The sequence below is a fragment of the Suncus etruscus genome, chromosome 20 (assembly GCF_024139225.1).
Source record: "Suncus etruscus isolate mSunEtr1 chromosome 20, mSunEtr1.pri.cur, whole genome shotgun sequence".
Lineage (NCBI taxonomy): Eukaryota > Metazoa > Chordata > Mammalia > Eulipotyphla > Soricidae > Suncus > Suncus etruscus.
In genome coordinates, this window is record NC_064867.1 from 42,492,194 (window position 1) to 42,510,336 (window position 18,143).

The 18,143-nt window shown below is 41.8% G+C and overlaps 1 protein-coding gene across 1 annotated transcript in view; it reads left to right on the plus strand.

Moving 5' to 3' along the window:
- The window catches only part of PIK3R6 (phosphoinositide-3-kinase regulatory subunit 6), a 45,293-nt gene that overhangs the window by 16,384 nt on the left and 10,766 nt on the right, over positions 1–18,143 (plus strand). The window contains exons 8-16 of the mRNA XM_049766280.1: positions 2,284–2,405; positions 6,901–6,923; positions 7,329–7,415; positions 8,517–8,940; positions 9,242–9,320; positions 9,943–10,065; positions 14,769–14,879; positions 16,747–16,837; positions 17,180–17,250. Of these exons, the coding sequence (XP_049622237.1) occupies positions 2,284–2,405; positions 6,901–6,923; positions 7,329–7,415; positions 8,517–8,940; positions 9,242–9,320; positions 9,943–10,065; positions 14,769–14,879; positions 16,747–16,837; positions 17,180–17,250 (1,131 nt within the window). The remainder of the gene's footprint in view (positions 1–2,283; positions 2,406–6,900; positions 6,924–7,328; positions 7,416–8,516; positions 8,941–9,241; positions 9,321–9,942; positions 10,066–14,768; positions 14,880–16,746; positions 16,838–17,179; positions 17,251–18,143) is intronic.

The window sequence follows — 18,143 nt, forward strand, 5'->3', positions numbered from 1 at the left end:
TTTATATTCCTTACTATCTTAAGAACCCCCCCAACAAATAAAACTTGCTGGAATAATCCTTAAAAAAAAAGAAATATGCCATATGAAAATTATTTTGTGGAAACAAAGAACATTTAATAGTTCCACAATATCCTATCTCGTGAATGAGCTGTTATTGATTTCATTAGTACCCTATTCCTATTGTGAGGTATTGGTTTTGCTTCCATAGATATCACATATTTCCTGGCCTGTCTCTGACTCAGCCTTGGCTCTTTTCACAGCCAAGAAGACTCCACTGGGTTAGATATTCTCAGGCCCAGGGTTGCCAGGAGCTGGGCTTCTTGGCTAAAGGAGCATGCTGCCAGAGGAAGTGAGTTTTGGCAATGGCATTGTTGAGGTGACCATTTTACAGGGAGAGGCTCCTCTGCTTCTGCTCCAACAGGGCTGCAGGGGCTGGAAAGGTGACACAGCAGTAGGGCATCTGCCTTGCACGCACTAACCTAGGATGGACTGCAGTTCGATCCTTGGCGTCCCATATAGTCCCCCAAGCCAGAAGCGATTTCTGAGCGCATAGCTAGGAGCAACCCTTGAGCATCACCGGATGTGGCCCCATCCACCCCAAAACAAAAACAAAACAAAACAAAAAAAAACAGGGCCGTAGTGCTGTCGCTCCTATGGGCTCCCAGAAATAAGAGTGTTGCCCTTAGATCAGCTCTTTCCTACTTGGTCCTGTGCCAGTCCATGTCTCACATCCTACACTGCCTATTAAAATGCACTCATTTTCCTATTCTTTTTGTTTTTAAGCTGGAACTCTTACTTTCAGACATCTATATCTGTGCCTACTTTTGGAAGGATTCCAGAGTAGAGCTGCTTTGATGCTGTTTTTATTTTATTTTATTGTACCTCTTGAGATTATGTGACTGTTTTCTTTTTTCTTTCTTTGGCATTACAAATATAATATTTGTAACATTATAATATTTTTATTCAGTTAAGAACCATTATTTAAAAAGTTATTGATAGTTGAGTTTTAGACATATAATATTTTAATACAATTCCACCACCAGTGTTGTTTTCTATCACTCAGTTTCTCTAAGAGCAACCTTGACACTTGTAGAATGCTATTCCTTTGTGGTGCCCTCCAACATAGATCTGTGGAAGGATTCTTGACTCATTTCGACTCCATCATTCTTGGTGTCCCTCTTTCTATAAATTCCCCTTTGGAAGTAGTCATAACATGCAGCAATATATGGAGGAATGTCTCCATCTAACTAATACCTGATCAAGATCTTAGCATAGACCATGATAACTAATCCTTCTCCTTGCAAATGGCCCTAGTGCTGAGTAAAGTGATAGGGGAGTAAATTTCCTGGCCAGTTCTTTTTTAATAACAAACAACCTGTCATCCTACTAGCAGCTCTGGCTATTGTTTCTAGCTTCCCAACAGGCTCTAGTGAAGATGACTTCTTGACATCACCAAATCTACAGTTAAAAACATACTGCCAGGGGCCAGAGCAGTGGTGCAAGTGCTAAAACATCTGCCTTGCTTGTGCTAGCCTAGGACGGACAACAGTTCTATCCCCCAGCATCCCATATGGTCCTCCAAGCCAGGAGCAATTTCTGAGCACATTGCTAGGAGTAACCCCGGAGCATCACCGGGTGTGGCCCAAAAAAGCAAAGAAATTAAATAAAATAACAATATATAAATAAATAAGAGAGAGAAAGCTATCTTCAATATTTAGAGCTTTAATAGCCACAGGACCTGGCTAGAATTTAATAATAATGCTTTGTGATCATGATAGGTATCTTAGCAATTTTCTGATTAAGAACAAATGGCACTAATCCTTTCATTATTTAGTGGCCCTTATTAAACAAACCCATAATAAGTGAACTAATTCAAAGACAAATAATGAGGAAAAATAAAGGTGCAGTATAAGAATGGCAAAACTTTAGTAAATATTTGTTTACTGACTTTCAGAAAATATTCTAGAAGCTCATGGTGGAGCTGTATATAAAACAGGCAAAACATGTTGAAGTTATTATCTACTAGTAGTTACAGAACCTTGGTCATAGTACTTGATAATACCCAAAGATGGGTCCCCAAAGAGAATTACTATAATTGCAAACAAATTCTGGTAACAGCTGCTAACATAGGATTCTGGTAACAGAAGCATGGCACCTCTCATAGTTCTTTGAGTGGAGCAGAGACAGGCCTTGGGTTGTCCATGCTCTTGTGGATTTGGCACTAAAGCTGGGGTGGATGGGTGCCATGTTGGAAGCCAGACTCTGACAGCCCCTTCCCAACAGGCCAGTTCCAAGAGCACCCTGGTGAGTTATTTCCACACGGTGGTAGACGTCATGGAGCAGATGGCCAGGAGCCCAGAGGGATACCAGGAGAGGCTGGAGGAGATATATAACTCACTGCTTGGGTCTGAGACTACCAGGAGGCCCTTCAGAGGAGGTAAGCGTCCAGTGGAAGGGTGGGGAACAACTAGTGAATGCAGAGAATTGGGGGTACCAGAGAGCACCAGTGAGTGAGATGGGATGGGAAGGACATTTGGTAACTCAAGGGTAGCACAGGGATGGAGAGAACCCTAGAATGGTGGAAGATTTGTCTGCAGCCATCTCTTTCTGTGCATAATCTCCTCTGATCTTAGAAACCAAACAGGGTCCTGCCTGGTTAAATACTTGGAAGGGAGAAATATGGAAGATTTGAGGCTAAGAATTTAGGTAATCTGGTCATTACAACTGATCCCTACTGAGCCTCAGTTGCTGTTGTGAATACCTTACAGAGATTTAAATGTGCTGCATATATGAAATAAATTCATCATCCAAAGTTTATTCATGAGATTGAAACATTAATCTTAATGTTTCAAATTTGATCAATTTTAGGCATTCATCGCTATGATACAGCTGAGAAAAATGAATTAGAAAGAGACTTTTAAAAAAACCTGGCCCATGACCACTCATGGAATGAGTAGCCATGATTTATGATTTAGGTTCCCTCTTTCCTAATCTGACAGTCCACTGATCATGTGACATGCGTGTAAAATAGCAGTGGAGTCCATCGGTGTCATTTATATCTAAAATCAGAGGATTTTTTCCCCAGATGCTTGATTCTGTTGGGTATTTTGTCATCGTCATTGTTTTAACCATTACAGGGAGTTACAATACTGTTAATTATAATGTCATCCTTTCATCACTCCAACATAATGGACATCACCAAAGAATCCATGTTATTTTATCAGTGTCTCAAGGTTTTCTCACAATCACTAGAGCTAAACATCCCTGAAAGTTTAGTTCTATGGGCAAAATCTGCAGTTTCTATGACTTCTGCCATTTGTTGTTCCCTTATTATATTTTTTATATCACATATAAAAGGGACTTTTTAAAATTCATTGTGGATCTGGTGACACCTACATATAGATGACTAAAGAGAAACTTCTGAAATTCCACAAAATTGTAAATCAATGGGCAACTAAATTTTTAATGAACTATGTTTCTTTTTAGAGGTACATGCATTAAAATAATAGTATGACTAATTCTATGCTGATTTATCTCAGTATTTATATGAAATAGATAAATATTGCCAATATATAATTTATGAGTTATATTTATTTATTGCAAGAGAGCTGGACCACATCGGGTGATGCTCAAAGCTTACTCCTGATGGCCTTCATTGCCACAGGGGGCGCCAGGTGGTGGAGTGCAAAGCAAGTACCTTGCCCACTGTACTATCTCTCTAGCCCCCAAATATACAGTTTAGTAAGTGTGAGGAAAACCAAGAAGATTTTAAGGGAATATGAATAGACCAATGAAAGTATAAATGTGTGTTTTATCCTTAAAACTAAATATTGGCTGTGGGTTATAATATATTTTGGTGTTGTTTTGTATTTTTTTTTCAATTTTTTGAATAAAAACAGAACATTCAATATAAATGAAGCATTAATTCCTTTAGTGAAAAAAAGTATAAAATCCTTCATCAAACTAGGAATAAACAGAACTTTCTTCATCTAGTATAGGACAATCATAAGAATCATGAGCAAGTGACTTACTCGGTGGTAAATTGTTGAGAAGTTTGTCTTGTCTTTTAAGGATAGTTTTCTCATTTCCATTCTCTCATACATAGTTCCTTGTGCTTTGCTGAATACTTGTTTCAAAGAATATCATCATTTCTTGATCTCATTAAATATCCGCAGCATGAGTCTTTCCATTCCCAACTAAAGTCTTTCTCTGAGAGTTCACAAAATTGGTTCAGTACTGGTCAAGACTTCTATATTATTATCCTGTTCACTGAGTGTTGTGAGCTTTTACACACCTTCCTACTGTGTTTGCTAAGATCCTACGGTGCTGAGGGTAAATATTCATAGTTAACCCCCCTGGGAAACTCAAAGGGAATCGGCTCTTTTTCCTTACCACCAGGTTCTAGTGACAAGATATATAAATATATATGTGCGAGGAGATAGAAGTATCTAGTGACATCTAGTATATCTAGTAGATATCAAATCAATTGGTATGAATGTCATAAAGAAAGCTGTCATACATGATTCAGAAGATGTGGAGGTGACCTACTGAGAAAGCACAGATGAGGTACTGAGGCTGCTGTGACCCAATTTTCAGTTCTCAAAAGGTCCTGAGGATGGCAGCCTGGAGTTAAACTCACCTGACAGTGGGGAAGGAGCAAGCAGATGTGTAGATATGTAGGTGATATGAGATACACAGGTGAGCCTGCTGAAATAGAGATTGAGCCAAATTTTGGCAGGTAGCTGTGCTGGTATTGTGGGACTGTATATGTTTGGTTTAATTTTTGTTCTGCGGCCACATCATGTGCTGAAGGTTGGGGAGATTATAAAATGCTATGAATTGAATCTTTGGGCTCACATGAGAAGCAGACTCAGCATGTTGAGCTACCTTGCTAGCCATTTGGGTCTTTATTAGGTAGAGCTATGCATTCATAGGGTACCAATCCACACAGCTTGAAAAATCCTAAAGAACCCAGAAAAGAGCCCCAGAATGTGCATTTTCTTTTTGTTGTTACTGTTGTTGTGTTGTGGGGCCACACCCGGCAGCGCTCAGGGGTTACTTCTGGCTCTGCACTTAGAAATCACTCCTGGCTCAAGGGACCATATGGAATGCCAAGGATTGAATCTGTGTCCATCCTGGGTCAGCCACATGCAAGGCAAATGCCCTACCACTGTGCTACCACTCCAGCCCTAGAATATGCATTTTCTGACTGTTGTAAGATGATTCTGATTTATGTTGTTTCTTGGTCATCCAAAGTCCCTATGGAGCCTGTCAGCCTGCATGCCCTGGAACATGGAATGCACCTATAATTTATAAGCACCAGTTTAGGACTTAACTTGTAGGTGTTGAATCAAATAATTAAGGATGGTGGTGAATGGCGATGGATGGTGAAGGATTTCTCTCTGCCACCCCAGGCCACGTGGCTCCGCAACCCCCATCCAGCCAGCGGGTCCCAGGCCCAGGTGAACGACAGAATCAGACTCATCCAGAGACAGGCATCAGGAAGCATCAGCTTTATTCATGCCCTATTCACCACATGTGTGGCCAATATCATAACCAATTAAGCATTCAGCCATTCTAGGCTAGCCCTGCGTCTTAACTCCTTTCAGCCATCTTCCTTTGACCTCCATCCTGGTCAAAGACCAAAAGAGGCAAAAACCCAAAAGCCAGAGAGCCCAGCAGGGCAAAACCACCCTAATCCCCTCGCTCAAAGGTTTATCTACCTATTCCAAGACCCCTCCCAGGAATGGGCGGGGTCTTACTGGTAAGGTCACACCTAATATTCAGTTCCCAAGACCCCTCCCAGAAATGGGCGGGTCTCAGATAGGTACACCTACAGTAGGTATAGGTCACTGTGCCAGTCCTGGTGCTTCACTTTGGCAACTCAGGGGAATGTAGAGGTGACAGAAGTCAAGGTGAAGGAGCTGGTCACATTGTAAGACTTCCTTCATTTTCTATCTTCTACTTTGCTTTAATATTTTATACTGTCTCTGATATCCACATGGAAGTGTCTGTTCCTGTAGTCTATGTCCCTTGAAGACAAGACAGATACCAGAGCAAATCTGGCTTTGCCCTTTTCGGATGCTACATATTAGCTTAGCATTAATTGCATATACTGGAGGAGACCCATGTGGGCCACCCCATTACCACCTTAGCTACATCAACTCATCTGCCTGTCACCCAGATTTTCCCTATAATTTATGCATCTTAGGGACAAGATCTTAATTTATGCATCTTAGGGGCCACACTGTCTCTGCTTCTTTGGCAGGGGGGCATGACACAGCAGTCATTAGCAATGTCCTAAAAGCATAGATTCTGGAGCCAAACTGCTTGGTCTCAATAATAGTTTTGTCCTTTACCTTGTGCCACTTACTTAGCTCCTCTGTACCCTTCTAAAAGTTGAGGATAAAAATATTGTTCAGTGGCCCAGGGTACTACAGAACCGCATGAAATCATTACAATACATTCATGATAAGGACAGAGCCTGACAGAAGGAAATATTTCCTGAACTTGGCGACTGTCTCCTATGAAAGCTTATGGTCTCTTAGAAGGCAGCCATGTTTGCAGAAGTTAAATAGAACTACGAGAATGACATTTTTATTTTGTTTTTGGGTCACATCCAGTGATGCTCAGAGGTTACTCCTGGCTATGTGCTCAGAAATTGCTCCTGGCTTGGGGGGACCATATGGATTGCCAGGGGATAGAACTGTGGTCCATTCTAGGCTAATGCGTGCAAGGATAATGCCCTACCACTTGCGCCACTGCTCTGGCCCCCGAGAGTGAAATTTTAAGGCTAGAAGCTAGATGGTAAATTTACACCAGTGTAAAATTTAAAGCTAGAAGCTAGTTGGGCCATCAGGAAAGTCCTTGGAGAGAGAATGGCCATGAATTTGTGGTCAGGAAAGCATTTGGAAGGGAAGGTGGTCCTAGTCCCTCCCTGGACTTTCAGGGATTCTACTGCCCTCTGCACTTGACAAAAGCAAGTATCTATGGTGTATAAAAGACTGCCATATCTCCATGTGGATGTAGGCAGGGGTCTATGAATAAAAGTATAAGAGAGCTGCTGCTGGACCAGTGGAAGAAAAGATGGCATAAGGCAGCTGTTTTGGGGGAATTGTAGAGGCAGGAAATTGGGAGTTACCAAGTATTCTTGGGCAGGTAGAGAGAGGACAAGGCCCTGAATGGGGAGAGGGAGAGGAAGACTTTGTAAGACCATTTGGTCCGGTATGCAAAGCCATACAGGAACTGGAATCTGGCCAGTGGATGGAAAGTTGAAGGAAAATCCCACATTGATCTTTGTGGTCTCCACAAACTGCTCCTTCTTTCAGGTGACTCTTTACCAGACCGGCCACCAAGCATCCCTCTGCCCAGTCCGTACATCACCTTCCACCTGTGGACAGATGAGGAGCAGCTCTGTAAGTATCTTCACCCTCAGGGGGTGTTTGCCTCTTTCTCTGTTTTTTGAGCCTCAGTTTGTGTGTTGCTATATGGCTCTGTGTGGTGTGTCTGAAGAAGGAAGCACAAGAAAAATTCTGACTCCCCAAACTGGGAGGCCATGCGAAGATGTCTGCTTGCTCAGCAACCCTACATTTGTAGTCCTCTTTCAACCTTCGGCTCTTTCTGACCAGGAGGTAGTCACAGGAGCCACCAAGAGCAATGGTACTGGACCTATGAGCTGATTTCCTTCCTTCTCTGACTCATTTCTTTTTCTGGGCCTCAGTTTCTTGTGACCCTTACCTGGGGGGAGGGAAGTAAAGGTGGGTTAGAAAATCCTGGAAGTCTTTCCCAGAGCTAGTGGTCTATTGTGTGTCTAGGGGAAGCTATGGGTATGGAGAATAGAGGGGAACTAATGTGCAGGTATCAAAGGAGGGCTCCAGAGTCAATAGAATCTGAGTTAACTTGATGCAAGACTGTAACGTATCTTCGCTGCTAACTTTGCTGTTATTTGTGAATCCAAGAACAGTCCCCAGAATGAGAAATTACTTCCCATCCCCTTGTCCCCTTTCGGGGGAAGACCTTGGTAATATTTATCCGCAGCAAATAATAATCCACACAGACAAAAAGGATAGGGTGTAAAAGATTGGGCAAAGAGAGCCAGAGAATCCTCCTGCAGCCGGCAGCTTTCGCAGAAGCCCCTTCTCCCCTGTCCATCAAGCTATTTATTGCCAACTCCACAGCGCCCCACCTGGAAGGGCTAGGTGGGGCAATAGTCACAGAACAATCCTAAGGAAACACTTTTATAGACAACAATTCCAAGGATAATCTTATGGAAACTTTTTTCATGTACTACACAAGACCTATCAGAACCTCTGTTTATTAGGGGACTCACCAGAAGTTGTAGGGTGGGCAAGGTCTTACCCTTTGCTGGCCATAGGTCCTTGTCTCTTCATGAACTTTTGGGGTCTTCAATTCAGGTTGACACTGAAAAGATCCAAAGCAGAGGCCCTCCCAGGCTCAGCCTTCCAGCCCTACACACCTCTCTGCTACCACATAATGCCCTGTTCTTGGCATTCCAGGGAAGGAGCTGGTCCTCTTCCTGCGCCCCCGGTCCCAACTGCACCTCAGTCCTGACCTGGAAGCTTTGGATCTGCAGGGCTGCCTGCCTGACCACGACTTAGTGTGGGGTTCAGTGCTGTCCCCCTACAGCGCCATTGAGCGGGACCTTTCTATGGGCTCATCTGAGCTGCCTGAGTCCAACAGCCCTGAGATGGAGCGTGGAGGGCTGCAGCGCAAAGGGGGTGTCAAGAAGCGGGCCTGGCCCCCCTACAGTCTGATGCCTGGCAGTTTGGATGGGCCCCCAGGACTTCATCGGAAGACAGGCAGGCCCAGTGGGGACGGGGAGCTGCTACCTGGGGTCTCCCGACTCCACACAGCCCGGGTGCTGGTATTGGGAGATGACCGAATGTTGGGGTGCCTAGCCCAGGCTTACCACACACTCAGGTAGGTGGAATTCCATATGGGCTGGACTGGGACTGAGGCCAGGTAGACTAAGGCAGAAAGGCACTCCCATAGGGAGGCCAGTGCTGAATGCTAGGTACTCCACTCCCCTCCAATCACTATGTTTGCCCCATAATCTTCATGGCTACAAAGCAGCATTCCCAAATCTACAGAAGAGAAAAACGGGCTCAGAAATATAGTCAGTTGTCAACATTGGAGAGAAAGCAGGAGTGGAATGGGGAACCACTTCTGTTTGGAGCCACAAACCCTGCTCTCATCATAATACTCTGTTGGTCTCTACCAGGAAGCGGGACATGCAGAAATGCTACCTTACTCCCAGGCTCAGCCTACAGCTCTACTACATCCCTGTGACTGCACCGAAGGTGACAATGGGGGTTGGAAGAGAGAGGAGGGGGATATCAGGGTGTGACTCTAGTTTAGGGGCCGGGTAACGACTCTACAGCCAAGCACCTCCTTTCTCCAGGGCCATTTTTTCTTTACATGCCAAGCTGGAAGAGGGGGAATTCATCTTGAAGGCCTTTTGTTCCAACTCTTGGAGGCCAACTGTGATGAGTCTTTTCTAATGACATGGAGTGCAAACTTCTCTCCAAAGAGGCCGTTCACCCAGGCTTCCCCTCTCTGGGTCACATGAAGGGATTTCAGACCATGGAAGCCCAGTGGATTTGGGGTGGCAACAAAGATAGGCTCTGTTGCTATTGCACACTGCTTCTTATTTGGGGGTCGTTAAGTCAAAGCAGTACTTGGTTTTCCCCCTTTTATGGTTGATAAGTAATTTTGTCAATTTTGTCAAGGTTCCTGGCAAGTGCCCCTCATGAAGGGTCTTTCAGCTTCAGCTGAGATTTCCAACAGCAGTGCTTGGTGGTGCAGAAACAGAGACCCAAGTGTTCTGACCACATCCCCAGAGCTAGCAGTGAGCCTCCTCATGCCTAAAGTCTCTTGGATCAGGAAGAAGCCTGACTGGTACAACCCAATCCTTATCCCCAGAAGCCTGTTGCACCCACAAACTCGGACCTGGGAGAGCTGGCAGCGTTCCTGGGCCGTGCAGACCCATGGTATGAGAGAACCATCAACACACTCTGTCCTGCCATCCACAAGCTGGCAGAGATGGTATGGCGGCAAAAATGCAGGATTGGGGAGAGGGGCTCCTTTTATTCCCTTGTCTGACTCAAGGATTAGCCCCAGAGGACTCTAGTTGTAATGAGGCAGCACAGGAAAACAGGAAAGACGTCCTAAACACTGCACCTTCCATTGGAAAAGAAGCCAACCCTACTTAATCAGAGTTCAGGCCAAGAATGGTCCTTTAGTGAATCCCCTATGCTCATGTCTCTGAGTGTAAAAACTCCTATTTGCTGAGAATTTAGAGGTTCCAACTGAGACCAGGCCACTTACCCAAAGTAGCAAAATGAATAGAAGCATCCCTTTTGGTACCAGGTCAATGGCTCATCATAAATCATACGTGGAATGAATATCATACGTGGGGAAAGGAAAGGATCTCATCTTTTACTGGTTTAAAAAGACTTTGTATCAGGGCCAGAGCGATAGCACAGAGGGTAGGGTGTTTGTCTTGCATGCGGCAGATCAGGTTCAATCCCTGGTATCCCATATGGTCCCCCAAGCTCATCAGGAGTAATTTCTAAGTGGAGAGCCAGGAAAAACCCCTGAACTCAGCCATATGTGGCCAACAAACGAACAAAAAACTATATCTCTGGGCCAGAGAAATGGCTCAAATAATTCCAGATAATTTGCATGTGGAATGACAGGTATTCATTCCTGGTACCAGATCCCTAGGACCTGAGCACTATCCTGGGAGTGAGTCCTGAACACTGCTCAAAGTGATCCCCAAAATATACTAGGAGTGTTATTTTTTGTTGTCTTTTGTGTTGCAGATATTTTTGTTCACTTCATTACTTTTCCAATAGATTGTCAGAATGTTATTTGACTCATATACATTTAATATAGTCATACAAATGTTTCCATCCTTTATGGTTTTTTTGAAAGTTTTTTGAAAGTTCTCTGCTCCAATATTAAATATTCATTAGTAATGTCTTTTAATCCTTTTAATGCCTTCAATTTTGCATTTGAAATAACCCTTCTGCAATTAATGACAGTGTTTAGTGTGAAGGATGTAATTTTATTTTTTCCAAATGTTTAGGCAGTCATAAATCATCTTTCCATATTAATTCCAAATGCCATTTTTATGATTTACTGTTTTTCCTATGCTCAAATTTATTTCAAGACAAACTTTCATTTTTGTTGCTTTTTATTCATCTATATACTAATTATGTTGAGTTTATTCCTTTACTCCCCTTTTAAAACATTTCAGACCATACTTGTTTGTTTATATTTCTGGATAAATTTTATAATTTTGTTGTCAAGGTTTTTGGGGTTTTTTTGGTCCTATTTTGATTTCTGCAGGAATTTTGAGAATTTGCAATTTTAGCAAAGTCAGTCATGTGTACAATTTGGTTTAAGCTCTCCTTTAATATCCCTAGGTAAAGTTATACATCCATTTTTATTTTTTAATGTTTTCCATTTTTCCCATTTTCTATTAACTTATTTCTCATGTTTGGTAGATTTTCCCCCTAAGTTGTATATGTATTTCTCTCATTATATTTGCATATTATTGTTGACAGAAAAGGAAGCTATTGATTTTTACTATTTTCCAACTTGTCACTCTACTAGGTCTCCATTTGCTTTTTCATTAGACCACTGAGGTGCTTTCTTACCTCTTTTATTCTAATAAAGATATTGGGGTGACACACTTTCCACATTACTACTTATTTGAGTCTTTTACAATGCATACTATTTATTTGCTGGTACCTTTATTTACTGCTAAAACACAAGTAAAATTTAGTTTATCCTTAGTTCCCTCTCCCCAGCAATTAACAATTTATATTACTTTTATTCTGATTCTAAAAGCAGTAAATACATAAAGAGACTGGAAATATTGTGACCATTGAGAGAAGTTTTAGAATACATACTTAATTCCAGTGTCACCTTTCTGAAGGACACAATATTCCAACAGACAAGGTATAAGAGTAAGAAAAGTTATTATAGGGGCCTGAGTGGTGGCGCAGCAGTAGGGCATTTGCCTTGCATGCTGGTGACCCGGGACAGACTGCAGTTCGATTCCCCAATGTCCCATATGGTCCCCCAAGCCAGGAGTGATTTCTGAGTATATAGCCAGTAGCAACCCCTGAGCATCACAGGGTATGGTCCAAAAATCAAAAAAAGAAAAGGAAGGAAGGAAGGAAGGAAGGAAGGAAGGAAGGAAGGAAGGAAGGAAGGAAGGAAGGAAGGAAGGAAGGAAGGAAGGAAGGAAGGAAGGAAGGAAGGAAGGAAGGAAGGAAGGAAGGAAGGAAATAAAAGTTATTATAGGACCAGATATGAGTTGAATGAGATAAATTCTGGGCATCTTTCTAGTTTTGATGCTATAGGATTCTATATAGAAATTCTATTTTTCTTACTTGAAAAACCCAATTCTTATGCTTTAAAACCCAACTACAAACATGTTTGTAACCATGGTGCTCAAATAAAGATTAAATAAGAGAAAAAATAAAAATGAAGTGAATGTACATTGATTGAAATACAGATGTGGTCATGCTTCATTTTTTTTTTGCAGAAAATGAGAGATTACAGGAAAAAAGATAAAATAAAATTATATGGGGTTCACAACCCTATAAATGCTAACTTTTCCTCCAAATGCTAAAGATGTCCTTAGAAAGTGCACATAAAATCTCTTGTAACTCCATTATAATTTCTGTCCATTAGAAAGTGTTGGATTAGAATTTCTATTCAGACCACAACCCAATCAACATAAATTTGTAAAATCTCGTACTCTACTAGAAATATGAATCCTCTTCTTCTCTCCCAATAACAACCTATTTCAAATTATCTAGTTATTTGTCAGAGTTCCCTAGTCCAAACAATTTTGCATCTGATGAAAATTTTAGCTGGTGCCCTAGCCTCAAATATGTAAGAGTGAGTGTTAGAGGTAGTTTCCCAGAAAAAATTTTCTGGTGTTTTTCATTGCCATCTCTTAAAGAGCACAAAATAAAAATCTCCCTATGTTCAAGTTTCTTCTGGAGAATCTATGTAGTAAAGTTTTAATTTAGTTAACCAATCCAATGCAAACTTTAGCACTAAAAAATCACAAACTCCTAGCTCTAAAAAAAACAAAAAACAAAAACAAAAAACAAAAAAACAAAAAACAAAAAAAAAGGTCTTGGTTTCCTTGAGATTTTAAGCAGGACATGAAGATCTGTGGGTTGCACTCTTTTGTACTAGATAACTTTATTTTTCTTTATAAGAAAGGCTTAGTTCTTCATGCTGTGCAATAGAGTTTTTTGTTTTGTTTTGTTTTGTTTTTGTTTTGGGGCCACACCCGGCGGTGCTCAGGGGTTACTCCTGGCTGTCTGCTCCTGGCAGGCACGGGGGACCATATGGGACACCAGGATTCGAACCAACCACCGTTGGTCCTGGATCGGCTGCTTACAAGGCAAACGCCGCTGTGCTATCTCTCCGGGCCCTGCAATAGAGTTTTAACTTTGTTTTATTTTCAAAATCAGGCCCACTGAGCCTTCTGGACTCTAGCTTCAAGGAATCCAGTTCTTTCAACGCTTTAGGGAGGAGGGAGGAAAACTGTTTCATTCTTGAACACTTTCTAATTATGTAGCTATTGTATTTGGAGCATGGCTTGAGTACATAGAAGCCACCACGTCTGCTAGCAGCTGTTGAAAAAAAAATGTTTCTTCCCCGACTCCATCATTCCTTTACTATGCTTTCAGCATGCCTAGGCAGGCGAAGTATACCCTGTGGAAAAACCTTAGGTTAGGTCTACTGGGGATTCAGCTTACTTTAATAGAAGGGAGTGCCATTTGGTACAGTTGGCCATGAAGGAAGCAGATTGGCTGGTATGATACTAAGAAAACAGCTGATTTATACAGCATTCTATGACTACTTGCTATAAGTAGAAATTGCCTTTTGGAGGTTTATTACAAAGGCTGGTACCTTATTCCAACAGTTTACTGAAGATCTTAAAAAATGTTAGATTATTCTTTTTTTATTTTAGAAAAATCATGAGTTTGGATGAGAACGATAAGACATGGCACTAATCTTTTTCCAATAACATGCTGATATTAACTGAATATCAGAAGAACTAATTTATTTAGATTTTTATAATATCTTTATTTAAACATCACGATTACAAACATGACTATAGTTGGGTTTCTGTCATAAAAAGAACACCCTCCTCCCACCACCAATACCCCCTATCTCAATCTTCCCCCATGCCCTGTCTGTCTTCTAGGCAGGCATTCTACTTCTCTCACTCACTAACATGGTCATGATAGTTGTTAGTGTAGTTATTTCTCTAACTGCACTCACCACTCTGCGGTGAGCCAGTCTTTTTTTAGAATTTTGTTAATTCATAGTTTGTTAATAATTCCAAAATCACTATAGTATAATAAGATAATATTCAAGATCATCTGGTTAAATCCTTTATATATATATACCCAATGTTGCCTAAGGTAACTATTGGCTAGTTGATACAAACTTTGAATCCAGTCCAGAATTTTTCATCACTAGTCTTAAACATCTTGTCTGCTCATAAACAGCATCTTATACACAGAGATGGTCAATAGTTTTTGTGCAATTGAAATGAGTCAGGGTCCCTATGGTATATTTGTGTGAAGAGAAGTGGAAATTGGATTATAGCATTATGAAATATGTTGAATGATCAGCAAGGTTGTTATATCACAGAAAATAGAGTTTCTTTGTTGAAATAATATCAACATTTGGCATCTTTGTAGCCTCCTTCTCTGGACATACCCCAGACTGTGGACCCCTTCATCCTGGATGTCATCACCTACTATGTTCGTATGGGCACTCAACCTATCTATTTCCAGATCTACACAGTCAAGGTAAATATCCCATCCAGGGTTCCAAAATTATCATTAGCAGAACACAGCACCCAGAATCTAAATATCCTGACTCTAAAGAAACACAGCTTTTCAGGTAGAAGTTATAAACCCATCCAGTCATTCCTTACTGTGAACTTCATCTTATTAATAGAAGATGGACCGATTATTTTTCACCTCAAGTCCAAGCAGATTCAGATCTCCACATGAGGGGATTCTCCTTGATGCTTAATTTTTATGAAAAATCAGGAATTAGGTCTCGGAGAGATAGCACAGCGGCGTTTGCCTTGCAAGCAGCTGATCCAGGACCAAAGGTGGTTGGTTCGAATCCTGGTGTCCCATATGGTCCCCCCCCCCCCCCGTGCCTGCCAGGAGCTATTTCTGAGCAGACAGCCAGGAGCAACCCCTGAGCATCGCCAGGTATGGCCCAAAAACCAAAAAAAAAAAAAAAAAAAAAAAGAAAAGAAAGGAAAAATCAGGAATTAGGTAGAAACTGGTGTGGACATTATCATTAGAAGTTTTTTTCAAAAAAAAAAAAGTTCTTTTCATCATCAATCTTAAACTTTTTCTGATCAGAAACTTAATCTCTCTTCATTTCAGTCTTCTTCGCCTCCACAACATCCCACCCCTCTTGTTAGCCCCAAATGGAAATCTCCATTCTCCTATCACTGACCCCTGCTGCCTTTCTTTTTTAAAAAAATATTTTTTTAAGACAGTGTGATTTACAAAGTTATTCGAAGTTTGAATTTTGGGCATACCCTATGTTCCTACCTGGCTAGCTTTTTCCTTAGCTTGCACAAAGCACTTTTCTCCAATATTACTTGGAGTGGGGAGGAAGGTGGGAGAAAAGCATAGGTACCCTGGAACTTCCTGTCAACAACTGTAAACGCATGCACACCCATTCACTTCTTCACACACTCATTCTTTTCCTGTGGATGTGGAAAAGACTGTGCTCTCACTCCTTTAGCCACCAGCCTTTCCTTGGATTTTCTCATGCCCTCCTTGGCATTTCCCTTCATTTGGTGTCTGTAATCTAAAACCAGCAAACCCACCTCTCCACCGTGGTGCAGAGTGAAAATTGGATAGGTATATCTCAAGGATCAGATGTTTTCTCTGTATCAGTCTTATATCCTTTTTCATTTCAATTTCCAATCATTTCTGGCTGCCTGGAAGACCACTTTTATAATTCTTTTGTTCCTATAAGCCCAAGGGATATTCCTAGTCCTTTCTTACTAGACCCCACTAGTGCATTTGGTACTGTGTGTCACTTTGTCTTTTGTTGATATAATTATCTACATAATTAAAAATGTAATATCCAGGACTTTTTCAGTGACCAAAAGCAGAGTACATATCTCTCCTGGCCTGCGATCCTCTATCCTATGTCTCTCATGACAGTTCTCCTGGTCCCTTTTAGACTGCATAGTTTCCTCTTGGTTTTCCACACATTTGCTGAGGTTCCACCTCCAAGACCTTACCCTAACTCTCTCAAACATACAGTTCGTTGATTTACTGGCAAGATTTGTGAAGATGAGAAAAGTATAACCCCTTATCTAAATAGACTCCGAGTTGTGGCAGGGAATGCCATTCATCTGCAAGTGTGTTATAAAGTAGTAGTGAAATGAGAGAGTCATGCCCAGCGCATTTCAGAAGCAATGTAGGCACCCACTTATGTGTGGTATGACAGGAATAGAGGTTTGGGTAGATTTCTTAGAGGTTTGGTGAAGGTGAAGGGAAGGATGTGAGGTGGAGGTGAGCTCAGTTGGGTAAGGTCTTGGAGGGGGAGTCCGTGAGGGATGCTTGGGGGCGGTGAGGGGAAATTGCCATTGACCAAGATGGCCTTCTCCAAGCTCCCTCCCATCCCTCCTTTCAGATGTTCTTCAGTGACCTGAGTCAAAAACCAGCAGAGGAAATTTTCCTCACAGAGCTGAAGGTGAAGATCCAAGACACCAAACTTCCCAAAGGTGAGTGTTTTCCTTTTCCCAAGTCTCATTTCCAGGAAGTCTTACTGTCTCTTTCTGAGGGGCGGTCCACTCCTAGTGGTGCTCAGGGGTTACCCCTGGCTCTGTGCTCAGAAATCACTCCTGGTAGGCTCATGGCGGCCATATGGGATGCCAGGGATCGAACCTGGATCTGTCCCGGGTCAGCCACTTTGCAAGAAAAACGCCCTACCACTATGCTATCACACACTGGCACCATCTCTTATTTATCTTCCCTGTGAAAAATTATTTTAGATATGGCCTCCATGAGGCGTCTTTTCCCTAGGATTAGGGAAAGATTTCTCACCTCAGCCTCTTCTCTCTCAGATGGTCCTTCACCCAGAAAGAGATGTGGCGCTGAAATCCCAGGGGCAGAACTCTCCATTTGCTACCAGAAGGTCAGTCGTGGTGAAATGGGATCCATAAATACTAGAAATCAGAAGGGGCTGACAAAGTCAGAGAAATCTTCTGCCTGTTTCTTAATGCCTTCCTCAGAATTTTCCAATTTTCTAATAGTTTTGTCAGGGATGTGTGGGTCCAAACATCTTATTGTAGACAAGGGGAAAAGCTGATTTAAGGAGTATGGAGACTATCTCTGATTCAAAAAGAACAGCCTCACTAGCTGACCTGATGCATCAGAGACCTTTTCCTTTGGGTCTAGAAGGATGAACCCTCTTATTTAATATTTAATATCAGTGAAGACACAGAGGACAAGTACTAGTGGTGAAATATAGAGCTTTGAGTCAGAGGGAAAGGGGTAGACATAGAATAATCTCACTCATTGTGGGATATAAGAAAAGCAAGAAAGAATATGGTAATAATATCCATAGACAATAGATATAAGGATCAGGCGGTCCAACTCAGGGTAGGAAGCTTGCACAAAGAGCAGTAAGTGCAGATAGAGTAGAAAAGGGTCAACTATGACAGGGAGAGTTGGAACTGATCACTCTGGACAAGAATGTGTTGCTGAAAGAGGAGAAAATGGCATACAAGGCACTCTTGCATGAACAACAATGCAAACCAGTGTCAAAAAGTAAAGAGAGTGAGAGTGAGTGAGTGAGTAATAAAGAGAAGCAAATTGCCTGCCCTAGAGACAGGTGGGGGCAAGAGGTCAGAGTGGGAAGGTGGGAGACAATGGTGGTGGGAGGGGTGCATTGGTGAAGGGTGGTGTACATTCTATGAATAAAACCCAGCAATGAACAATTTTGTAAGCACAGTGCTTAAAGAAAACAATTAAAAATACTAAATATAATCATGCCTTTGTAAACTATTAAAAAAAGAAATGTAGGGG